General features: G+C 39.6%; 1 protein-coding gene across 5 annotated transcripts in view; it reads left to right on the forward strand.

Moving 5' to 3' along the window:
- The window catches only part of LOC116170169 (protein Shroom), a 187,386-nt gene that overhangs the window by 130,786 nt on the left and 29,672 nt on the right, over positions 1-26,928 (forward strand). For all 5 annotated transcript variants that reach the window (XM_031486389.1, XM_031486392.1, XM_031486390.1 and 2 more), the window contains 3 exons: positions 4,262-4,709; positions 8,962-9,827; positions 9,879-10,958. In XM_031486389.1, coding sequence (XP_031342249.1) covers positions 4,323-4,709; positions 8,962-9,827; positions 9,879-10,958 — 2,333 coding nt within the window. In that variant the 5' untranslated portion in view covers positions 4,262-4,322. The remainder of the gene's footprint in view (positions 1-4,261; positions 4,710-8,961; positions 9,828-9,878; positions 10,959-26,928) is intronic.

Genomic DNA, 26,928 nt, shown 5'->3' on the forward strand with positions numbered 1-26,928 from the left:
GTTACCGAAATTTCCAGAAAACAGATGTTGAATTTTAAATAGATGGAGGGAGATAGGGGCGTGCAATTCACATACATGGGAAGAAGAAGAAGAAAATCGGCACAATAGTAAATGATAAGATGCTGGAAGAAATAGATGAATTTTAGATATAAGAACAAAGATAAAATGGGATCACCAACCGATTGGATTGAGTCTAAAAGGGAAGATAAGAAGATTAAGAAATGAAAAGGCACAAAGACGAACGGAGATACAGTTACGGACAAGAGACACGTTGGAGCTGTATAGGGGGAGCCTATAGAGGAACAAGGAGAAGAAATTGGAGGAAATACAGAGGAGGGAAATAATATAAAGGAGAGCATTAAAAAACCATAGAGAAATGATGGAGAAAGAAAGAGGGAATTAAGGAGAATTAGAGGAGAAGGAGGTGAGAAAACAGAAAAAGTACAACAGATAATAAAAAGAAAAAAAGATGCAGTAACAGAAGGAATACGAGGAGCAAATCATCAGGGAAATAAAAACAGAAAATGATTTTTGAAAGGTGTCCGGACGGAATAGGCCCGGACCGGATAGCACATTCCCATGTAATGTTTATAATGGTTTTAGGGCCAATTCTACAATGAAGGTATATACCGAGAATAAGCTATACCTAGAATAAATGTCGACGGTTGCGTTGGTTACCATTGTGTCAACCAATGGCATACATATTGCTATGGCAGTTATTCCAGGAATATCTTATTCTCCGTAAAAGTGTAATTGTAAAACCGGCCCTTATAGGTATACATATACCTGTTTACACTTGTCCGCACGGAATCGGTCTAAAACGGACGATGTTTGGCAAAAATCCGTTCCGGTCCGGTTCCGCCCGGATAAGTGTGCATAGAATACACAACTTCGGAGTTTTTGCCGGCCGGTCCAGGCCGATTCCGTCCGCGCAAATGTGCTTTAAGCTTAAATAGGTACTGAGTCTCGGATTTTCACCACAGATAGGGCCAAGGAAAGGATGAGAAATTTATTAAATAAGATATGGAACTGAGGAAGTTTACGCGAAGAATGGAAGGAAAGGGTAATTATGCTGATCTTCAAAAGAGGAAACAAAGATTCTGTGAGAAATGATAGAGGAATGACTGCGGCGTATAGAATCTATACAATGATACTGAACGAAAACCTAGAAAGAGAAATGGAAAAGAAGAGGATGTTGGAGGAAATAAAAATGCGCTTCAGAAGAGGTAGGGGAATGATCGACAGCATATATGTATTACACACATTGGTGAAAAAGGAATTGGAAAAAAAGAGCGGAAAGGTGTTCGCCCTTTGCAGCGTTTGACAGAGTGGAAAGGGGAAAAGTGTGGAAGATGATGGAAGATGGGAAAATTGGCAAGGAGTCTGAAGTATTTTGGACATGTAAAGGACTACGACAGAGATGCCCACTTAGCGCAACCTTACTTAATCTCAACATAAGTGACATGTAGGGCCAAGGTGGAGGGATTGTAATGGGAAGAAGGAAGATATGGTCCCTAGCATACGCGGACGGCGCAGTGATCATGGAACAGCGGTAGAATAAATTGAACAAATGATGCCAAGAATAGAAAGGTACTGCGAAAGGAAAGGAATGGGGCCAGATGTAGAAAAGTCGCAGATGATGCGATTTGGGAAGGGGGTTGGCAGAAAAAAAAGAAAATGGAAATGGAAGGACGATAGAGTAGAAGAGGTAAAAGAAATTAACTATTTATGGTACCAAATGCAATGAAACAATGGGGAAAATGCGCAGATAACATAATTTATTAACGAAAAAGGAGTTGGTGGCTATGAAACCGGTGTGGGGAATTGGAGAGAGAATGATTTTAAAACAAAAAAGTACCTGTTCAATGCAATTGCGAGAGGGGTGCTCATATACGGATCGGAGATATGGGAGGAACTGGAAGAAGCACAAAGGAGATATTATAAATGGGTATTAGGATTAAACGGAAGGACACCAAATTGTATTTTAGAAGGAGACACAAAGGATAGAGTCAGAACGCAGGGCGGTAAGATTCGAGGAAAGGAGTGATAGCGAAAGCGAATTGGTGGAAGAATGCTTGACAACCAGCATGAACGCAAATGAATCTGGCAAGAACAAAGAGGAAAGTATTACGAAAGAAATGGATACGGGCGGACTGAGGTCGAAAGTAGGAGATAATAAGGAAAATGAGCTGGCAAAAAGGGATCTAGCTAGATGCACAAATACAACAACAGAGAGTGAAAATAGAGAGCGCACCCGGAAGTAGTTATAAAGATCTAATAAGGGAGTGATTACCAAAATATATGTAGGAGGTAAGAAAAAATATTAAAACAATAGCGGGATTCAGATACGCAAATAATGAGAGGGTGAAAGAGAAATAGAGAGAAGAAGAAGAAAGAAAATATAGAATGTACGGTGAGGAAGAAGAGGTCATAGAACGCATGTTACGGAACTGTGCGGAGGTGGAAATAACAGCGAGAAGTAGGAGTAAGGTGCTGGATTAGGGGAGAGGAGGTGAGAAGAAAAATGCATTTTAGTTTTTTGTTATAAGCTTTATTGCAAATTCTTCTGTGAGCTGAGATTTTTTCAGATTGCTTTCTACATCTTGCTAGAACTCTTGAAAACTTTTGGAGAAATTTCCTTAGTAGTAATTTGCCTTAGAAGTATTCTTTGAGTCTTGAGTCTCCAGAATTCGGAATTTTAGAGGAATTTTAAAGGTCTTTCTATCGGTCGTCCTAGAAACTTTCAGAAAAAACTTTAAAATTTTCTACTCTCTTGGAAGTTAGCACAGGCTTCGCCATCTTTAAAAGTGTGATCAAATTTTGACTGTGAAGCTAGCAATAGAATTTGGGCATTATAGTAAAGTTAATTCTCAATATTTTACTTGAAGAATGTGTTTTCAAACTACTTACATTTGACCGCGATGTAAAATAAACTCCTACAGTCCATTTAGTATAAGCACAAAGTGAATTCATGGTCTATGCTATGCTATGTCAGAGAGGCGGAAAGTTTTGGCTTAAGCTAAGTGGATCAAAGTTCCATAATTCACCCTTGCAGGACAATTACTTAGTCTTCCCATCATGATCTCTATTCATATTTTCACCATCGAAAATTTGAATGACCATTTAACACCCTTTGGAGGTGTCACCCACTTGCTCCCTGATAAAGGTGTTTATTGTCAGGTGGTTTCTCTGTGTAGTTTGTTATTCTGGAGCCCTTTGAAGCATATCAGTAGAGTGTACTCTTTCTTAGCCTCTGTATGTAGTGTTTTGGTTTATGAAGGTCTTCGACCTCTTCCAAAAATTTCCATCTTGAGTTTTGGAATGCTTTCTACGTTTTGAAGTTTCTAAGCACGCTTTTTAAATAGAATCGGAACTGGTTAAGGTTAAGATCCCATCAAATTATGCCAATGATAATGAAGCTTGGTTTCAAATGTAAATCATGGATATTGTCATAGAGCAAGTATACCTGGTATTGCGAACTTTCCAAATGGGAGGAACGTAGGCTGTCCACATTTCAAGTGATAATAGTGATTAATGTTTATGGCCTCTTAATCTGGCACTTACGGGCAAAGTACCAGCTTACCTATTTATTTTACCGCGGCGAAGGATGCGAAAGGCACCCCATTATCGTAACTTATAAGTGTCAAGGCTTTACGGTAGTATAAGTTCCACTTAATATAAAGAGTTCTGTTACTTGTCACCTTCGAAAGGTTGCCACCATAAATTCATACGAAAAAATTTCAAAACCTTTAACGGGAGCATCTGCAATACGAGGACGGTTAACGAAAAGCACATTGCTGACTACAAATCTCGCATTTTCCATTAGCGGCCAACATAATGGAAGATTCTTGTAAATATCTTCCCGAGACCCAGATTATATTTAAAACAATGTAGCTTGCTTGCAAGCAGTACTTTAGTCAGGAAATCGCAACCTTTGTCTACTGAATGACGATTAAAGTTACTTTTTTTGCTGTTTATATGAACCGGTTATGTGCGCAGGTAAACCCATCTGGCTTCCATTAACGTTTTTTCTTCTTGTTGGTGCTTTACTATACCGTCAAGGGCTTTGACTTAATTCATTGTTAAATATGACATCACTTAACGTATAACCTCAGGTCAACTAGGAAAGTAAATAAATTAATAAAAATGTATACAGCCTCGGGGGCGGAAGTTCGCTTTTTTGTTACTAGTACAATAAAGTGTAGGCGAATGCCTAGTTCCTTATGAAATCAAAGTCGTTAACCTACATGTTTGATTTCAGAGGCCACACTAATGGCGTCGAAGTTTACACGAAGCCGTCTCTTCCGGCATCGACCCACACAATGATGCCTTCACGTTCAACGCCAAATCTACAATCGAACTCCAAAAATCACGCACCCTCGATCTACTCCTACCTTCAGAACCAGTCCGGACTAAGCTTCGCACCCGTCGTCACAGCACCCCCAGCTCGAGATGACGAATCTCCACCACCAGCACCACCTGTACGCGACTCATCAAGCCTTAAGTCGATCAAGTACGGTCCTGGACACGAAAAATTTCCCTCGTGGCCCGTACCTGCAGCCGCCGAAACGCCACAGGTACTTAAAGGACCGCCGAGCGGGGGCTCGCACCGTTCCAAATCGTGGACCGATCACACCAACTATCCAAAGGAAAAGGTCGTGACCTACACGCGACCATACATGAAACGACAGCATTCTTCCATGCAGCAGGTAAATAGTTTTACAGTAAAAAGAATCGCCCGAATAAAGTAAATCGAATTCGTGAGAAAAAAGCGTTCTAAAATATCTACAGTGACGCGGTATAATTGCGTACCGAAATGGGGTTACATGCGGTACCGTTCTTGCAGAAGGTCACGTTTGTATAAATAAAGCACCTTTGTAACTATCGCCGTGTCAATCATCTCCTTTATTTAAGTTAATGAGATTTTTGCGTTTTTTTTTCTTTTGCCAGATCAGTATCAAAAAAACAGCCCCCGGGGGGCTCTGTATTTTTCAGTTGTTTTGGTCCTATCTTTGTGGCCCATATTTTCCGTTTTTCTGAAAATAAAGTTGTTAGTAACCTACGTTGGAATTTTTCCGTTGAAATAGTTTGCACTTAATTCGTACACATCCGCCAAGTTGGATAACTGTTGCAGTAGGTACTTAAAATCCCATTTACCAATGCAAGAAGGAATTTTAGCTACAATATTTAGAGCTGTAAAGAAAAACTCGCACGAAATCTCATCATGCTTTTTAAATTTGACTGACAAGAATGAGAAGAAGGAAACTGTTCAAAAGTAACCTAAAAGTTTCGGATAGGATTTTTGAAGTTGAGGGGAAGTTATACTCTTCAGACTTAGAAAACTTTTAAGGCCTGAAAGGGTTCAGAAATTAAGTAATTTCTTAAGAAAATTCGCATTAGTATAATAATATCTACTGAGGGGGTTGCAAGTTCCGTTGCATATTTTTGTTTATTTTTAGCGAACGCTATTGTCCGCACTATACTTCAGTTTAAGCTTTTTCGTTGTGGTTTCTTTCTTATACGGTGTAGCACAACCTCGAGACCAGCACGAAAAAAGAACTTTTTGGATTAGTCACTTCTTGTCTGAGTTATTACTGATTCTGTGCGGGGAAAATGCGGTTTCGTCGGTCGCGAGTGACCACGTTTTTAAGTTTTAACTTGTTTCGTAGATTTTGTTGAAAGGATGTTTCTTGCGAAAATTTGAACTTGGTAATTCTTTACTGAAAGGATGGCAGTTTCTATTGTACATGAAATATTTCTCTTTCAAGGGGTGATTATCTTTAGACGACCCACCAGCAACCCTTGCAGTTAGGGATGGAATCGAGCCGAACTTTTGAAAACTCGGCTCGGCTCGAAATTATGAGATGTCCAGCTCGACTGGTAAAAATCAATTCTGCTCGACTCGAGACTCGGCTAGTTTTCGAGGTCGTTGTGAAATTTTTTATCTGCCCTTCGCAACACTCCAAAGACGTAATTTCCTAAGAAAATTTGCACTTGCATAGTGATCATGTATTTAAGAGGGTTGCAATATTTGAAAGTGCGTTTGAAGGTCTTTAAGAGCCTTCTAAAAGGCTATATTGGTTATATTTAAGAACTTTCTCTAGTCGCCGAAGGTTTTAATGGTCAACGTAGCTCTTAAAAACCTCTAAAGAGTATGAGATTTTGAAGATCCTTACGAGTTTTAAGTGTCTCTAAGTGCATTTTAGGGTCTTTAAAGTCTTTAAGAGCGTCAAAATCTCCCACTTTTATGAATTTTTAGTCATCTTGACTTTAGTGGTCTCCATGAAAGCCTTTAATTGGTTTTCCTAACCTTTGAGACTCCTTAAGTGCGTTTAAAACCCTTCATACGCTTGTTTGTAAGAGACTTCATAAACATATTTAAACCGTTTTGCGGGTCTTTAAAAAAGCCTCCAAGAGGAGTCGCAAGAACGCTTGTAGAGTCCTTGAAATTTCTCTTTAAGAGCAAACTCAGAAAGTAATGGAAAAAAAACTAAAATTGGCGCGAGAAATTGGAAATCCCGCAGAAAAAAATAATTCGTTTACCTACCATTTATTGAAAGTAATCATTTAATCAAGAGAGTGCTAAGGCTCTAAATATTTTGAGAAGGATCGTAGAGGAATGTTCCAAAAACTCGACTAACCTTCAGCGAAAGTTATCCAAAGGGCTCTAAATCTTTTAGAAAGTAACGTAAGTCCGGGGAGTCTGGGAGTGGAATATCCCACAGAAAAAAAAAAAGAATTCGATTATCATTCATCGAAAGTGACCAAAAAAAAAGGCTCTAAATCTTTTGGAAAGGAACGTAGGTATGGCGGGTCTGGGTGGTGGAATATCCCGCAGAAAAAAAAATAATTCGATTACCATTTATCGAAAGTGATCAAGAGAGTCCCGAAGGCTCTAAATATTTTAGAGAGAAACGGAGGTCCGGGGGGTCTGAGGGGTGGAATATCCCGCAGAAAAAAATGCGATTTATTATTCACCGAAAGTGACCAAAATAGTGCTAAAGGCTCTAAGTAATTTGGAAAGGAACGTAGTTCTAGGGAGTCTGGCGGGCATGTAATACCCCTCCCCCCCCCCAGGAAAACAAGAATTTGATTACCATTCATCGAAAGTGATCAAGAAAGTGCAGCAGGCTCTAAATATTTTGGAGAGGAACGTAGGTGCGGGGGTCTGGGGGGTGGAATATCCCGCAGAAAAAAAAGAATTTGATTATCATTAATCGAAATGGATCAAGAGAGTGCCGAGGGCTCTGAATATTTTAGGAAAAAACGTCGCACCGGGTTTAAGGGATATGGTATACCCCCCAGGAAAAAAAATAGGTAGTACGATTACTCTTCATCGAACGTGATCAAGAGAGTGCAAAGGCTCTAAATATTTTAGACAGAAACGTAAGTCCAGGGAGCCCGAAGAAAAAAAAAGAATTCGATTATCATTCATCGAAAGTGGCCAAAATAATGCGAAAGGCTCTAAATCTTTTGGAAAGGAACGTAGGTCTGGAGAGTCTGGTGGGTGGAATATCCCGCAGAAAAAAAATTCGATTATCATTAATCGCAAGCGATCAAAAGAGTGCCGAAGGCTCTAAATATTTTCGAGAGGAACCTTCATCGAAAGTAATCAAGAGAGTCCCGAGAGCTCTAAATATTTTGGTAAGGAACGTAGCACCTCACGTAGCACCGGGGCGGGGGAGGGGGGTCTAAGGGTATGCAATACCCCTGAGGACAAAAACAACTACCTTTCATCGAAGTCATCAGTAGTCTTGAAGGGTATTCGAAAGTAGAACTTTGGAACCCTCACGAGCTCTTAATAATCTCCAGGAGCATCCAAAGCCCGCTAAATTATTAGAGGCTTAGATTTTCAGTTTCCCTTAATACTCCCCACCCCTGCGCGTTAGATTTATTTCAAGTTTCACGTTCGCATCCTATTCCTTCCAAGTTTTCATCAAGTTTCCTCAACATTCATTTCCTCTTTAATTTTTCTCCGAGTTCCCTGCCGCGGTCTCGTTAGATTTTCCCCTCAGGCCTCATGTTCGTTTGACATATTTTTCAAGTTTAAATTCTCTTCATACTCACCCTAAGCAGAATAATCCGCTCGCAAGTTGTTCTTAAAATTCCCCAAGTCCTTCTTTCGCTTCCCCTAAACCCCCACCAAATCTTTCTTAAAACTCCATTAAGTTTCGCTGAAATTGATTATTGTTCCTCTTTGCGAGTACTAAAAAATCCATAGGCTTTTAGAGTATTTTAAATCATTTAGAATTTTGTTTTGTTTTTAAGAGAAGCTTTTAATTTCTAGAAGCATGTGTTTAAAAAACTTAATTTCTTTAAGGGTTTACTTTCCTCTCTTTCAAACCTGTCGTTAAGTCTTTAAATGCCTTAAAGATCATGCGACGGCGATAGGGAATTGTCGGAAAACGGGAGACGCCATTCGACTCGACGTTTTTTTTTGCGCTTCGGCACATATGACAAAAATTTGACCAACGTGCAACGAAGGAGCGAAAACAAATAGTGAAGCCGCGAATCGTTTCTTTGCGCCGAGGATATTTTGTTAATAATTAAATGGGCTCTCATTTGAATATTTTCGGGAAAGTTTTTTTTCTGGTTTTTGTTTTTCAGTCGGGATAACTTGTTTCATTTGTAAATGGTAGGGTCGCTTTCGTTTCATGTAATTGCTAAAAAAGCAAGTATTGTAGGTAATTAAAATTGATTGCTTGTACAAGGCTGTCAAGTGTGGCAAAGTTAACACTGATTGGGGATGAAACGAAAGATGCGCCTTGAAGGTACGTTAATGAATAGTGGCACCAACAGTTAGTTAGTTTGCACGTACGGTGATTAAACGATTTACATCGGCTGTTTCGACTTCTTAAAGTAACGGAGACTGCGATGGAACAAAATAAAAAAGAACGAACTTGATTTATGTACTTATGCGAGGACCGTGAACTGTTAACTAAAACCGATTTTCTTTTACAGAAATTGAAAACTGTCATGGAAAAATGTGAGAAGATCACTCCGGAGATGTACGAGTCCCGCCTTGAAAACCGGAAGGATCATTTGTACTTGCCTCACGTTGATCGCGAGGGTAAGCCTCTAGGAGATATGGAGTACATGGTGCCATCGCCTCCCGAAAGGGATAACAATAAGACCCAGCTCACGCAAGCCGATCTGGAGAAGTATGTAAGGGCTTACGAAGACCCTACGATCGAGAAGCTCTGCCAGTACAGCGACAACATTAAAGGATCTCTTTCGCATTTAACGCAAGCCGAATTAGAGCAATACACCCGCAACTACGAAGACACATTAAATCATCAACATCAGAAGCAACCGTCTTACGCGCAATCCGAAGGTTATCACAGCTACGTATCGAGTACGGATTCGAGCTCGACTCCGTTTTTGGACAGACTTCGTCGTGACAGCGAGGCGGCTACAAACAGATCACAATCGTCTTTTACCTGGGAAGAAATTAACGAGCAAGACAACACTGCGACAAGATGGGAAGGTAGAGATAGTGTAGTAACAAACAGTTCCGGTAGCGCATCATCCAGTGAGACACTTAAGTGGCATGGCTCGATGAGCGACGTTTCTGTTGCGAGCAGCTCCTGCACGCATCCAGCAAACTCCCCAAGCTCGTCCATATCGAGACAATTAATCGCACATAGCGCTCGAGTGCAGACACCCCAGAAACACCACTCCGAAAGCGTCCTGTATATGGGAAGCGACTCCCAGAACGGCTGGAAGGATCAAGAGAAACGCAACAATAATACTAATAAACTGAAACTATTCCCTATCAATACCTACACAGTTGAGCCGTCAGAATTGCAACATGAACAGAATGAGAGGTAGGTAGTTGCTGTCCTTTATCTGCCGTTTACTCACCGCCTGTGTTTTAGGTTGACATCCCTCACCTCGCAGCAGTCGCTTTCAGTAGCGGACAGAGTCAACGAATTAGAAAAACAACGAAAATACTCCTACCTAGACCCCGATAAAAAGCATCGAATTCCCGATCCAACTTTGAAAGCCATACAGAAGCGAGCCTTACTGTCATTTTACGAGCGCCACCACCCCAAGAACAACTGGCGTTCAGAGCCACAACTGGCCCGATCTCAGCCCACTCTTGCCTCAGTCCCCCAACCCCCACCGCGCGTCAAGCTCCAGTCACCCTCTCGAAGAGCGTCCTCCGCGTCGGACTACGCCTCGGGCACAAACTCGCGACGAAGCAGTTTCTCGTCCCGAGATTCCAGAACCGCGGAAACGAAGATGGCACCCCGCCACCAACATAGTAACTCGTGCGGTAGCCTGTCGTCCGATCTGCTAGGCCCAGTCATTGTCGGTCCGTCGATTTCGGTCGACGATTGGATCCCCGAACGACCACCGGAACGTCCGCCGAAAAACCCCCAGCTACGCAGCACTTTCCCGGCCCTATTCCAAACGCCTAGACTGCCCAGTCCGGATTTACCACCGCCGTCGCCGCCTCCAACGCTGGAGGACGAGGTTATCAACAACGACGAACCGCTACCGCCGCCACCTCCGGAATTACGATCGGCCGACTGGTCCGGCAACCGTCAGTTTGCCGAACCGCAAGTGGAGACGAAGAGCAAGGAGAGCCCCAAAACCGAGCAGCTGTTGAGGGGTTACGCTGAACGGTCGAGCGTGCGCTACCCCGCCGTGCAAAAGGTGCACCTGAACGGGAATATTGCCGTCAGTCAGAAGGTGACGAGCAGCTCATTGCAGCAGTACAGAGCGGAGCCCTTAAGGCCGATTCAGAAGGGCGAGGATTTGAAGTTGCCGGGCGACGAGAGAAGCGGGCAGAGGGCGTCGATTGCCGAAAGTTTCTGCCGGGATGCGCCCCCTCCGCTTCAGCCTAGGCAGATGAGGATTAATCAAAGCATGAGGGCGCGAATTCCGGATAAACGCCGGAGCGGTTCTCCTACACGCGGCGAGATGGGTTCCAGATCTCTAACCTACACATTGTAAGTACAATTCTATTTTTTACGCATGATTTAAGGGCAATTATTTACCCTCTGAAATACGCAACGCGCAAACGGCATTAGGTTTTCTGGAATTTTTGAAAACCTGGTTAGAAACATTCTTAAAAACCTTCGTGAAACCGTCTTCGAGAATCTAGAAATCTTCTTTAAAAACTTGTAGGAATTTTACTAGAAATACTTTTCTTTCGCGGAAAATGTCTTAAATCTTCTTCGTAAGGGTAAAATTTGTTAGGAATTTCATAGCCTAGAGCCCCGCGAATATAAAGTACCACCCCTCCCTGTAGCCAACGTTCTTGAAAACCCCCTTGTCAGAAATGTATTCTTATTGGTATCCCGTACAATAATTGATTCAAGTCGTGCTAGGCTAGGACACTATTTAGTTTTCGTTGAAATATTTTCAGATAGATTGTCGGGAAACTTCTGAAGAAAAAGATGGACCGAGGGTACGGATTGCAATTCTTGAAAAATAGGATATTTACCCTATTCCCTATGAAGCACTATTAGGAACCTTAGAAATCTTTTTACACACTTTTTAATTCGCTTCAATAATGTTTAAAAGGTAGTTATTCCTCTTTCAGAAGCTTTAAGGGCTTTTATGGGATCCTAACAGATCTTAAGACGTTACACAAGCATTTAAAACCCTTGAGGTTCTGAGCATTTAAGCGCTTTTAAGAGCCTCTAAGAATCTTTAAGAGCCGATAGAAAATGTTTAAGAGTTTTAACAGACATTTAGATTTTATGTGCCATATTTGAAAATCGAACTTTGAAGAACACGTAAGGAGCTTAGTGTCCAAAAGTTTGGAGACATTTAGGGACTTTTAAGAATTGCATACAGTTTCGAAGATTTTTAAAGAGTCTTTCAAAGCGTTGTAAATTATTTAGAAACGTTTAAAGTGTGTTTAAGAGCTGAGCCTGTTAGAGCCTTTATGCATTTTTAAGAGATTTAAGATTATTGGAAACTCCAGGACTCTTTAATAATACTCTTTGAGACTACAGCCCTTAAGACCTATTAAAACTCCTAAAGACCCCTACGATTCTCTCTTAAAAGCTCTCCATAGTTCGGATTTTAAACACTATTAAAGGTCATCTGAAAATAATCTCGGTCTTTAGAAACACTTAAACGTTTGTAAAAATTCCCCTTCAACCCTGTCACTCTTAAAAGATCGCATATACAGTGCAATCCAGTTACAACGAGCTACATTGAATAAATAAGTCAGTTGACTTCGATTTTCAGGGAAACGTATTTTTACGTAAAAATCAACCCATTTTCAGCCACTCCCTTTCCACAACAACCCTCGCAAATGTGTGTAACATCTTATTTAAAAGGTTGTAAGACCTTCTGAATCCAACCCTGTATCGTTTATTACTTTACACAGGAATACGAATGTCAACAAAAAATAAAATACCTTTTTAAGTTCTTATCCAAATCCAAACTAGAATGTTAATCACTGAAAATTTTTGACATGTAGGTTGTTTTAGCAAGGGGGGGTGGAGTGACAAGGGGTTGATTTTTACTGGAATACAGAGTAGATACTCAAAGAAGCTTCTAGAAACCTTAAAAGCTCTCCTATTGTCTTTAGGATCATTTTTGTAGTTTTTTAAGTTTTTTTTTATTTTTTTTAACATTCCAGCGTTACACTAAGTTAATTTCGAGTTATTCATTGTTTAAAACGTTTTACATTCCTTCAATTGTTTAATTACATTATAACGGACACGGCCATTCAGTTATTGTATTGTTTTTTTACAGACAAACTTTCTACATTATCATCCTTCATATTCTCACATAACGATTATTGCCCAACAGTGCCTAAGTTTACGGGGACATTACGTATATGAATAAATAATCTTGCTCGTTTTTGTTTGGTGGGTTATTGCAAAACGTTCTTTTTCCATGCTGTGACGAAATTGTATAAACGATTGCCCTTTGAGACGATTAGTGTATGACACAATGACGTTGTGCTTCGGTTTGAGGTCAATTTCTTGCTGTGGTACCAGAATAGGGTAGTAGGTACCTTAGTTGTGGTACCATTACACCTAACGGCTAGGCAACCCATCACTCACTTCTGTAAGAAAAGCATTTGCGGTTTTTTGTACAGAACTCCTAACAATCAACGGAATTAAACGGATGATAAAGCAAATGCACCAATTGATGCAGATAAGAATAAACCAACTAGTGCTGAACGTCTTCTATTGTTGCCAACGCTTCACGCTTGAATCTTGAATAGAATTTGTAAATTTACGACGGGAAGTCTTGATTACCGAGATTGTTTTTCCTTTTGGAACTTTCTACGCCGAAGAACTGTATGATGGTGGTTGCCGAAGCATAACAGGTCACCAGCTATACCGAGTTCGAATCCAACAACCTTGACATTGTCTTTAATTCTTTTTAATAGCTCAACCGCCACAAGGTACGATAACCCCCCAGGTGGTACCGAAGCGGAAGGTCTACGCCGAAAGCCGTTGTAATTGCACTCGTAACAGTACACGAAAATTGAGGTACCTACCTATTGTGGAGGTACGCGACCTTGCGACCTTTTTTGCTTTATTCGTGATTTGGGCAAAAATTTGGTGGTGGAAGTAGGTCTCGATCGGCTCAAAATAATCGACTAACGTACTTGTAACAGCTGCATCATTGAATAAATGTAGAATGCCGATAGCATCTGCTACAACACAGGCCCCTAATGTGAAAGCTGTCGATTTTTTATGACCCCATTGCATTGATCCATTGTCAAGAGGCAATGTCGCTCGAATATTTCTAAAGGACGTTCCGATGCCCGCCCAAAGGACGAATTTAAATTGATTTTAACTCGTTGCGATTGCTTAATTAATCTGGTGAAGCACACTAATTCAGCTAGACGTTGATTAGTTTCCCACTTCAATTTACGATTCGTAAATATATTGGGACTAATTTAAATACCAAGGAGATAACATCGTCTGGTTTGTAAACGGTAAAGGCATACCACATAATTTTGAAAGCTTAATTGGCTAATCTACAAATTTCCATTCCTAGTTTATGGCCCAAGAACAACGCAGAACTTTAAATTACTATTTTACTGAAAAGCTAAAGCTTCGTTTTGATTTTGACATGGAAACCGACCAAAAGTAACGAATGTCATGAAAAGTTGATGGTAGTTCTTTTCCTTTCGATATTCAGATTTCGCACCAGAAGAAGAAACGTCCGAGTTGCTTTGGATTTCCATATGGAAAAAGCATAGATATTGGATACCATAACAGATATCTTCCGAATGATATCGTCGAAATTAAAGCTCTGCAAGAATTTCCGATTTGGCTAGATTTTCACCCCCTCCCCCGGGAGATACCCCACAGTGCAAGAATGCAACACTATAAGATTCCAGCGGATCAAATGACTCCAGCTTTCAGCATCAATTAATAGATTGAAACGCGATATATCGCGTGCACTTTTTTCCCATTGCGGCAAGTATCGTGCAATTGCCTTTCAGACATAACTGTTCGGCTTTTAACTTTATGATATTCCATAAAATCGAGAAGAGGTTATTTAACTATCTCGCAGCATTCGTAACAAGCGCCATTATTCCTTATGGTATTTCAATTGTTATTACTTTTGTGAACGTAATTAAAATGTTAGTCGCCATTTTGTTTGCGCGCGTTTAAAAGTGTGGGTTCGTTCGTAGTTTTGACATCGAGATTTACGGCGTCGTGACCAAGACGGAGTGCATGGCGAAGGAACGTGATAAATAAACGAAACTTACTTCACGTCTACTATAAACGCAATGTTTTACATGTCTATCAATGATAAGATCAGGCTAGAATTTCAGAACTATTCGTGATGATAATAAGAGCGTTCTTTCAGCTACCCTTTTATCGAAACTCCGGTGGAGAGACTAATTTACATTGATTGGGGTTTATTTTGGCATCTCAATAACTTCAGACCAGCCTTGAAAACTCGTTCTGATCGCAGCAGTAGGTTTCAATTTAAAATTTCAAAATTTTCTGATGGCAACTCAAAATCGCTGATTTCAAAATTGTGGTTTTGCGAATCCGACCATTTTGTCCAAAACCCTTAAAAAGATTTAGAAACCTTTAAGAGACTTAACGGTTCCCCAAGAGTGTCTCCACAGAGCTCTAGAGCCTTTGAAATTCTACCCTTTAAGATCCGAACCTTTAAGGGCTTCTCTGAGTGTACTTTTAAGAATAAAAGGCGTCTGCATGAATTTTCAAAAATCTTTAAGAATCTGTAGGGGCCGACATTTTTTAGGTATCTTATGCCCGTTTGCACCGACAAATTTAAGCGGAGCTTAGCTTAAGCTTACTTAAAATCCATGGCAACCATTGTCTCAATAATCGTTGCCATGGACGACGCTTAAGCTAAGCTCCGCTTAAATTTGTTGGTGCAAGCGGACATTAGAGACTTTTAAAACCTGTGTTGCCAGTAATCTCAAACAGTTTTACATGGCAGGTTTCTAAGACAAATATAGTATATGAAGGGACCTCTTCACTGGTCAATTCCTTTAGGAATATTAAAATTAGCTGGAACAAACATTCTTATGCAAATCCCTAAAAATAACCGACCGCTACTTTATACAAATCCAAAAATTTAAAATCATGTGAGTAATATTCTCTTCTGTTAGCAATTAATCTTATCTCTCTTTGGAAAATGCTGGTCCCTTTAGAAATATAATATGGTCATAGATCTCTTCTATGCTATAGTTGACGCCGTGATAAATGCAAAACAAAATATCCCCGACGTATTACGAATCCGAGCAAACCGGCTTCAATTTCGCAAAAGTAATAGTCGTGATCGTGATTATGCACAGAAATAAAATGCCAATGTTCCGCTGTGTCGATATTAATGTTACCCAATTTAGTAACTAGGTCATGTTGCAGGAAAATGCACCGAGTAGTTGTCTTTAAATTCCCTGCCGTATGCCGTTGTATACAAATTGTAATTTATCGCACAATGTGTTGACCAATGATGTCACTTTTAACTATCCGAATTTTTTTTTTGTTTATCGCGATGAATTTTTATATCAATTTATTTACTCGTGGTTTAGTTTTATAAGCAGTTCACCGACTCGAAATTGTTCCTTCACGTAAATAAACGGCCTTATTCCGAATCAGGCTGCTAAACATTTTTTTTCGTCCCGCAATTTACTGCACACATTAAAGTGGCAGATAATTCACAATTTGTCGCAAGCCCGAATTTGCTTAAATTTTTCTCCACGGCTTATCGACCTTTCGGAGTTCTCGCTACTTAATGTATGTCTACCCGAAGTTAAACTGTAAACGATAGAAAAATTCAGGCACAAACAGTGTACGCGATCGCTTGCGAATTAGTTTTCGAATCCACCCCGGCTCCCACTGCTTTCGCTATTTGAGTCTCGCCCACTAGAAAAACCGCGAAGGGACTTCTGGCTTACCCCAACAGCTAATAGAAAACCCGCATTTTCGTTACGTGCTCGGCTTTAAACATAACGGAACGAAACCTTCTTGTTTTCGCCAGGCATACTTTTGTTCATGTTCGCTATGAAGCGGTGTATGTGTAAATTTCCCTATGCAACAAAATACAAATTCAAGACCTAAGGAAGCGCTCGAAGGCGAACCTGTGGCCCTTTTTGGATATTCGATTTACTATTGTAATTTTCGTGCGATTCTGGGAATATTTCCCATTTTTCACAGGTCTCGTTACCATGTAAAATGTCTTTGATTGACAATGTTTTTTGTAGTACCTAAACCGGGTGCGTAGATTCAAAAATGAAGCCGATTTTGCGACGCGGGGCCATTTTGGGCCTTTAAGAGTCAAAAATTTCCAAATGTTTACATTTTCCGATCCGTAATCAGGAAATTTTTGAAATTTTCAAAACCTGAATTAACTTTCACGAGATGGTCAGTTTCCCTTTATCGTCGTGTATAATACAAAACTTTATTTTATAGAAGAAGCCATATAGATTCTTGTAAAACTTCTGACAGTTCGGAATTTAGTTTACAGACGTCAAAATAGCAAGCTAACGTTCTGCCGTCACGATCGCTTCCTTAGAAACAGAATTGTCATATGTTCTGAACGTCATTTTATATCGTGCATTTGAAATAAGAATGTCAGATGCCTTTAGAATGCACAATCATTTGTTTCACTTTATCTATCCTTACGGTTAAAGAACGGCTTAGCCTACTCACTCAAACCTATTAAAATGTCAATTTAACATGTGCTATAAAATAAAGAAAATAATTCATAGAGGCAGAATAGTATATTAAAGCATAAGTTGCAGAAGGTGCTATATTCTAGCACGAGTTCAAGTTTCGAACCTGAATACCAAATGTTCTTAAAAATCTGTCAGTTGTGGAAAATAGTTACCAAAAATAGTGTTGGAATGAAACCCATTCCAGCACTATTTTTGATATCGGAATACTGTCATTATAACCGCAAAACAGAGAAAGATTTAAGAATTAATTAAAAATTAGATGATGATTTCTTTTGCCACGAACCTTTGGCCGGAAGCTTGCGCATCAACGGTAGCTTGGGTTCTTCTTTACACAAAGAAAAATAAAAAGTATAATTATAACAATTAAATTTAATAAAGTCATTGAATAAAAAACACAAAAAGTAAGAACAAGGAATATCCAGCGGTAATTTACAAGTCAAAATCTGTAGACGGTAGCAGGAAACGGCGGAACGGGAGTGCTTCGGGCGCCACCAGAAGTGGTCGGTATTTCTAGCTTCTGGACAAGATGCGGTCGGCGATGATAAGCTCCAGGTAACTCGAATGGAGAAAAGCGGTCCTTGGAATTTTAAAGGGCAAGCGGTGGGAGGCTGCTGCTGAATGCTAAAACAAAATTAAAGCGCACAGCAATTTCCCTAAGCGAGAACAGTAGATAATCGGATTCGGTAGCGGTTTCTACGGGAAAGCAAATGCAGGGAAATGGGACAATATCCTCCCTCCCTTTTAATTAATGAAACGGGAAGTAGCTACAAGCTTTCCCTGCAATTAACAAAGCGGTGCGGTAAACTCAATGTAAATGAAAAAATTAGACGGTCTGAATGCAAAATAAATTTACTGAAAATATCCAAATTCAATACGGTACTTACAAAACGTAACTGTCAGGCAAAAGAAGTAAAGGATTTTATATTTCGGTTAAACTTACGGTTCGGTTAACCATCAAATGCAGAAGATCCTCTATATATAAAGCGTTTACCTTCGATAAAATCGGCTATGCGTAGCAAATTCTAAGCCGGTCGACGTATCCGGTTATCTACATCCAAAAATTACAATGTCTTTAATTAATTCCGTCCCAGACGTCTTAAATATAATTAATTCCGTCCCAGACGTCTTAAATATGGGACTAAAATCAATTAATGGTAATTAACGGACCTAAAACTTAATAAGATTGATTCTCTCTCTTCTTCCCGGCCAAGACAGCTTTCGCGCGGCGGCTGTAAAAACAAATAAATATTCCTACGGGAACGGTTGCAAACGGCAAATTACATATTCGTACGATTTTGATAAAATTTGAGATATGGTAGCTTAGGTTTTGCAATACCGCATCTTCCTTCATATTTATTTATTGAACGCTTTGTTTTTGCTGTGTTCGCACTCGTCTCATATAAAAACAAGGTCAAACCTTAGTTACGACAACAAAACCACGATCTTGGTCCATAAACATAGGTCACTCCTTAGTTACGCAACCGGGAAATCCCCTTCCCCAAGCCCACAGCCTTGTGTAAAATAAACAATGCCTCAATCTTGCCACGTGACCAGGGTAATCTTAAGGTGCCTCCCTTCTACTATTGTTTCCATTTTCTTAACTTTGTGGACTAAGGGTCCTACGGAAGGGCCCGACAACCAATCGTTGGCCATTTTTGGATTCTCAAAAAATCTGCAAGCTTTCACGTTTCCCGTCGGGATCTTAGAGTACGATCACATTTGGTTTATACTGTTCATTTATATGACGATTTTTGGCAAAACATACAAAAATATCATACGGAAAAAATCTCTCCTTTAACTCAAACAGACCTTCCCCTATTTCCTATTCTTTCTTCTTGTCTGTTGCATTTTTGATTTTTCTTTTCCGCGCTTCCCTTTTGTCCATATATGCCTTTCAAGTTCAAAATCTGTTCAAATTTAAGTTTTACTTGACGAGTTTTAAATACTTTTTAAGTGCAAGCTTCAAACGTTTTGTAGCACCCTATTACCCGGCTAAGGATTCGTGGGGCCCGTTAGAAACTCAACAGCAGTAGACTTATTAGCCTATGAAACGAATTCAGCCTTCACACACAGACAGACAGAAAACAGTATAAAGGTTTTTGATTCTTATTTGAAAAAGAACAATCGGGAAATTTCGAAACGAGTAAATCTGACAGCCGGTAGCCGGAAGGTTTAATGCAAAGTCTACGTACTCATTGAAAAACATTGAAGTACAGGACTCTCTATGTCAATTAATGTTTCTGGCAATGACCAGATTCCGTTTCTCATAAAATTATATGCTTTAGGGGTAACCCACTCTATTTTAATATTTTATTCATTTACACGCGTTATATTTGTAAAGGGTTGGCCCTGGGGTTGGCCTTTGAAGCCTTATGGCTAAGGAGCGGATAGTTGCTCTGAAATTAAATCTTCTTTCAATGAAAAGTATGTTTCATTACAGCATTCGTAAAACGTAAAAATCCATGAATTGAGGTTAACACATTCAAATTTGCATGCAAATTTTCATTACCGTGCGCCACCGTCTGTTAGGCATTGCATCTAAATTTTGAGCGCAAATGACAAACTTTCGCAATTAGACCAGCAGTTCAAAGGTTGTCTTCGTGAAAGTTACCGCGGTTGGATTATTACAAAATGTGCGTGGAGTGTGAAAATTGAAATAATATTAATCGGGCATTATTGTGTCACCTTAAGGCTTTATTATATGATTAACGGCATTTCACCTGAACCCCTCCAAGCCGCATACTTGAAAAATCTTAGACGCCGAGATAATTACTATCCGCTCGCGTTTGTAAGATGCCCGATAGTACCATCGGCGAAGAAAACAAATAAAATAATTGAAAGCGATGGAACACCTACAATTACGGCGATAATCAAATGTTGCTGGAAGTCACTTGAAAAAGTGCAACATGGACATGCATGCAATTATCTTATAATCTACAGCTTTACCAATTGCATTATTACATCATGTAGGTTGTTATTAAAGTTTTCCTTGGTTTATATATAGATTAATATTAATATCGCCAATACATCTTTAATTGCGGAATCTAAACGTCATGGTTTACCGTTAGAATTGGCGCTTGCACTGATCGATCTAAAAAGTGCATCACTTTTCGCAAAAAACTCATTTTTTTTTCTTTCGCCTCGCCCTTTCACTACTACACCTGGACAAATCCCATCTCCCTCTAACTTCCCAGCGGTAGGATAAATCGATCCTTGTTTGGTGGGAGTTCGGTAAGCTGACAGGTAAGCTCTTTAACGGCGTTAGTTGACAGTTAGCGTGCGGTACGAACGGAAGCCTTAACGCCGTATATTATGGACAGTTTGTTGTGATTTTGGGGAATTGTGCAAATATGGTTTTCGGGAGCGGAAATAAATTTCGGATAAGAAGGTATTTTTTTTGGAAATCGGATTGTTTTACGCGGAGGCAGTGAAAGTTTTTCCTTTAATCCGATATCTCTCGATATTTTTTCCAATTTGTAAAATGATCGAGATTAGTTTCTAATTTGAATGCGCGCCTGTGACAATCGCGCACGCAATTACTTCAATTTATAATTTATTACCGACCTCAATTATACTTGCTTGTTGTAAACTAGGGCGTAGATATTGATACATTCTGACCTTGATTTGAGGTATTATTTTTCGCACTTTTACTTTTTGAAAAATTTTTTGAGTTGGCCAGTCAAAAATTAACGGAGACCTTACCTAGAGTTAATGGGTCGAAATTTTATTACGTTACTTACGTAACGCATTTGGGGGCCTTGCGATGCGTGAAAAACCGAAAACCGAAACCGAATTATTATTTTTTAATTAAATAATCGCATTTAACTGGCCGTATCGATTTAATTTTTGTCTATGTAGCAGATTCGATAATTAAGTGAAAGTATTGCCGTCGCCGAGGGCGTATAATGTATGTTTAACCGTTTTTAGTATGTTTTAATTCATATATTTTCTAATCCATTATGAGCAATCACGGCTCGTAATGAGTAATTGATGGGCAAAAAAGATGTTTACGTTGAATCATAGATTTCGAAACAAAATGTGAGATACGGGTAATAATTAGCGGTTTAATGCTATAAAAAATAGAATTCAGCTATACAAAATGCCGTTACGTTTTAGATACGTTCCCATTATTAACGGTAAACTTTTTACGTGTTGCAAATTTACTTTAAATTACCTATAGATTTTTAGACAAAGCAAAGGCAATGGAGGATTTCAATTTTACTTTTATTATTCTCTTGCCAATTTACCTGGCGATTACGACTGAAATATTTAGTAGGTGGTAACAGTTATCATTTTACCTCCTCATTACATATTCCTATATTTGGTATTAATATGCTTTTTCTAATGGGTATCGTTATGATCTGTTGTGATCTTGTCTTGTGATGTCATTATTAATTTGGCTAATCCCATTAAAACTCATTGTTAAAAATCAGTCGAAACAAAATGGTATATTTAGCATTTTTCTTTAGGGCTTTAGGCTATCGACTTCAACTTCCCTTAATCTCAAATAAGCGCGAGGAGTTTGTTTTAAATAAAACTGCACAACTATTACCGTATTACCCCTCAAACCTTGATTTTATAGCAGGGCGCCGTCATCCTGAACTTTTTTGTCTCAAAATCGTTTCTTTTTTCAATATCTCAGACACTATTAAATCTATTTGTTAATAATTATTTTTTTCCTCGTAAATGGAGGAAAAGAGTAAAAAAGTGTCGGCACCATTTTTTATGATGTCTTCATTTTCAATTATTGTTTTCAACTTTAGCTTTAGTAGTTTCCAAGATATTAAACAAAAGCCATTTAGAAAAAAATCCAAAAGCGTGGCGCCAAGGCTACAAAATCAAGTCTTGAGGGGTATAACGAACACAAACAATATTTCGTACCAAAGACAAACCAAAAGTTGATAAAAGTTGTCACTTTTGTCACAACCGGGAAACATTTTTCTTTTCGAATAAACCGGAGGTCGCATAGGTATTTCGTTTGGAAGCTAAAAAATTGCACTCTTTCCGATAACCACAAGAAGGATAGCATATCGTTGGATAAGACATGCCCGTTCAGATTATGTAACAATTTATCCAACACTTTTGTCCCAAGGTATCCTCTAAACGGGGGCCAGAATTTCGAGAAAATTTAGTATTTTAACACGAAAATGCCGAATCTGAAATTAGTTTTTGATAATTCGAAAAAAAATGTTCGGGTTTTTTTTCAAGTTTAGGTATTTTCTTGGTGAACGTTATGGGGGTGGCTAGTTCATATATTCGGATTGTTATTAAATTTACACGCATCATCCCTTAAATGGCCCTAGCAATGTTTTGAACTTACTTTTTCAGTGACTAAATTACAAACTTAATCCATTCTATTCGGTGAACGGTATGAGGGCGACCTATATTCCAATTTAAAGGTTTTTAAGCACAATTTGCCCAGATATTCGGATTGATATTAAATCTACACATAACATCCGTTAAATATCGCTCACAAAATTGTTAAACACCTACAGGGTCGCTAAGTCTGGAAAAGGCCGATTGTAGAGGAAAATATAGGTATCCACTTTTAGGGCTCTTCAATGTGTACTAGGCAGTAATAATTTGATTTATACAGGGTTGGTCATGAAGACGTTGTTCGATAATTCAATTCCCAAATTTTAAGCAAAATTTTTAAGAAGCATAATGTACCCAAATTCAATCGTTTCCGATTAGCGAACTATCGAGTTTTAAAAATAAAATATTCGGATTGTGTATTTAAGAAAAAAAGTTTCAAGAACGTTCCCACTTTCCTGCACACACATCCTGTAGGTTTTTGGAATTGAATCTATTGGCGTTAGATTTTATTTCGGATTTTATTTCTCCAAATGCGACAGATCTTCAGGTTTTCTAATTCCGTTTTCATTGTAAACTATGCACCACAAGTAAACGTACCACTACCCCAAGACAATCAAATTAAACGTTGTTTAAAACTGACTGAGCTGTAGAATCTTATTTTGCCTCTTTCTCTATCTATGAAATTAATAGGTAAGCAGCATCTTAGATATCTCCATTGAACACGTCTTCGTAATCTTCTAAAAGTTTCCTTCTAGGGATTATCTTAGAGAACCTAATTTTAATCTGCCTGAGAAATTCATTACGAAACCATCGTGTGTCCTGCGGTGGGAATTTTAAGAATTTCCAAAATTTCTAGCAAAGAAAGAATCGATGGTCCATTTTTTGAGAAATCGTAGCACTGGCGGGTCTGGAGGGTGAGAAATCTCCCCCTCCCCCCTCCACCAAGATTAGATAGTCTTCCCGCAAAAATGACCATAACCTTGAGTGGGAGTTTTAAGATCACTTTTGGAGTAAAGCCATACGTTACATCCTCCAGCCAATATCATGACTGTGATGGGTTTGGGGAACAGCGTAGCACAGGGAGGTCTGGGGTGTACGGAATACCCTCCTGCAGCATAACCGTGAGTGAGACTTTTAGGATAATCTTTAATTGCGGGGTTGTTACATCCCCCAGGCAATATCATGACTGTAATGAGTATTCTAAGCATTTTTGGGGAACATCATAGCACCGGGGGTCTGGGGGTATCGAATACACCCCAGCAAAGGAAAATTCAATGATTCTCCCGCAAAAATAACCATAACTGTGAGTGAGAGTTCTAGGATAATCTTTGGGGTAAAACCATCTACGTTTCCATTGCTGGGGGGTATCGAATACCTCCCTGTGCTATTTTTTCCAGAACGTTTACAACGTTGGCTTATTCTCTCATGGTAATTGTTTAAGACCCAGCCAAATGTCACGACTGTGGTGAGCGTTCTACGCATTTTGGGGTAAATCCTAAGAACGGGTGTCTGGAGGTCTGGAATCTCATCTAGAGTACTCTCCAGCAAACAAAGATTCGATGGTTCTCCGTCGAAAATGACCATAATTGTTAGTGAGAGTTCTAGGTTAATCTTTGGGGTAAAACCATTTCCCATTGGTAGGGATATTCCTATACCGCCCCCCCCCCCCCCGGTGTTATTTTTTCCCAAACTTTCTCATTCTTTTCCTTCTTCATTCTCTCATAGTAATTTTTTAAGGAAGATCATCAATTTTTCTATGTCTGCGTGAGTATGTTACATCCTCCTACCAATATGATGACTGAGCAATGGTTTTGGGTGAACAGCGTAACTCTGGGGGTATGGATGTTCCTCCCGCAAAGATGGCCATAACTATGAGTGAGTTTTAGGATCTCTGGGGGGTATTTAATACTCCCAACAAAGGCAGATTCGATGATCCTCCTATTCTAGGATAATCGTTAGGGTAAAACCATTTACGTTTCCATTGCTGGGGAGTATTCCATACCCCCCAGACCCCCCGGTGCAACTTTTCCCAAAACGTTTAGAACTTTCACTTATTCTTTCACGGTAATTTTTAAGACAATGAATTTTTTATTCCTGCGGGTGTATGTTACATCTCCCAACCAATATCATGACTGTGATGAGTGTTCTAAGCATTTTTTGAGAACAGCGTTGGCACTGGAGGTACTCAATACCCCCTCAGCAAAGGAGTATTCAATAGTCCTCCCGCGAAAATGACCATAACTCTGGGTGAGAGTTCTCGGATAGTCTTTGGGGTGAACCCATCTACGTTTCCATTTCTGGGAGGAGGGGGTATGCCATGTCTCCCAGAGGAATACCTCCCAGACCCCCCGAAGCTATTTTTTCCCAGAGCGTTTACAACTTTGGCTTATTCTCGCATGGTAATTTTTCTATTCCTATGGAGGTATGTTACATCCGCAAGCCAATATCACAACTGTGATAAGTGTTCTAATCATTTTTGGGGAAAAACGTAGGAACGGTCTGGGGATCTGGCATACCCCCCAACAAAGGCAGATTCGATGGTCCTACCCGGAAAATGACCATAACTGTGAGTGAGAGTTCTAGGATAATCTTAGGGGTAAAACCATTTCCCATTGCTGGGGAGTATTCCATACCCCCAGACCCCCCAGTGCTATTTTTTCCCAAAACGTCTATAACTTTCACTTGATTATCTTAGGGTAATTTTTTAAGGAAGACCATCAATTTTTCTATTCCTGCGGGAGTATATGACATCCCCCAGCCAATATTATGACGTGGTGAGTGGTCTAAGCTTTCTGGGGAACAGCGTAGCCCTGGGGGGTATGGATGTTCCTCACGCGAAAATGACCATAAGAGTTCTAGGATAAGCCTTGAGGTCAAATAAGAGTTGTAGGATAAGCTTTGGGGTCAAACCATCTACGTTTCCATACCCCCAGGCCCACCGATGCGTTTTTTCCCAAAATGTTTAGAACTTTTACTTATTCTCTCATGATCATTTTTCTATTCCAGCGAGGGTATGTTACATCACCCGGCTAATATCATAACTGTGCATTCTAAGAATTTTTGGCGAACAGCGTACCACCTCCCCGTAAAGGAAGATTTGTTGGTCCCGAAAATCTATGAGTGAGTATTTCATACCTCCTAGACCCCGGGTACAATTTTTTTCCCAAAACGTTTGTAACTTCCTCTTATTCTCTCGTCGTAATCTTTTAAGGGAGACCATCAAATTTTCTATTTTTACGGGGGTATGTTACATCCCCCGGCCAATATCGTGACTGTGGTGAGTGTTATAAGCTTTTTTGGAGCGCGTAGCACCGGGGGGTATAAGGGTATGCGAATACATTTATGAATTAAAAGCACATCATATTCTCTTAATATTGGCAAATATTTAAGCCAAATAAAACTTTGATGATGGAAAAAGACTGCCTTGTCCATCACGTCCTCCTGGTAGCTAGAGATATTTTACAAGAGTTTATCCACTGATACTCCGTGTATTCTAAGCAGGAATCCCTCCTGGCCCATTACACCATCTTGATAAAAAATGGAGGAAGGTTTAAACCTCAATAAGGGGTTGATACTGGGGGATCGTCTCCAATAATCTCGTAAAGAACCGTCGGGAGTCTTGTTTAACTCATTTTCAGAATCTTCTTTCCAGAGATTACGAGTAGTTTGGGCTCAAATTGCGTGTTGTAGATGACCTTATTTTCAAAATTGATTTTTGGGACCAAGAATTGGAAAATGGTGTGTTGTAAACGTCAAAAGCTCAACGCAATTCAATTCCTTTGAGAGAAAGCTTATTTTCAATGAACTTTAAAGTATGTGCAAGTCCCATAATTTTGTCGTCGCTCGGATTCGACATTTCCCTGTCTCTGAAAATAAGGTGGCGCCTTAATTGAGTTAGTCAATCACTCAGTTATGATGTATATTGAAAGCTCGTTGTAGTATAATCTGATTCTTTATATTCGTCTAGCGTTTCGAAATCCTCTATTCGTTCTCCGATTCCGTGCTGATTGCTAGCGTAACACGTAATTACCTTTTCGAAGACTAAAGAAATCATTTTTTTGGGAACAAGCAAATTATCCGATCTTCCCCTGTCAACGACGACGATGTCGTGGTTCGTGTTTCTTTGTAGACAAACCCCAAAACAAAAAAAAAACCTTCTCCGTGACTTTGCCTGTCAAACCAAACTCGCATTTATCTTTCTCACGATCTTGGACTAAATCTTTGCTATTATGAAATTTGTTTCTTGCGTAGCCTGAATGACAATTTGCCCTATTTGGGCAAGTTGAGGTGCGTGCTTGCGCAATGACATTAAAGGCTGCTTTCTACTGGATCAATTTTAGTAATGGCAAGAAGAATCGAAAGTGCCATTTTCGAAAAAAAAATCGACGCGCAATTATAAAATTATACACAAAACGAATTAATTGGGACGAAGCATGATGTCAGTGTGTTTATGTGTC

This window comes from Photinus pyralis, unplaced genomic scaffold (assembly GCF_008802855.1).
Source record: "Photinus pyralis isolate 1611_PpyrPB1 unplaced genomic scaffold, Ppyr1.3 Ppyr1.4_LG5, whole genome shotgun sequence".
Classification (NCBI taxonomy): Eukaryota; Metazoa; Arthropoda; class Insecta; order Coleoptera; family Lampyridae; genus Photinus; species Photinus pyralis.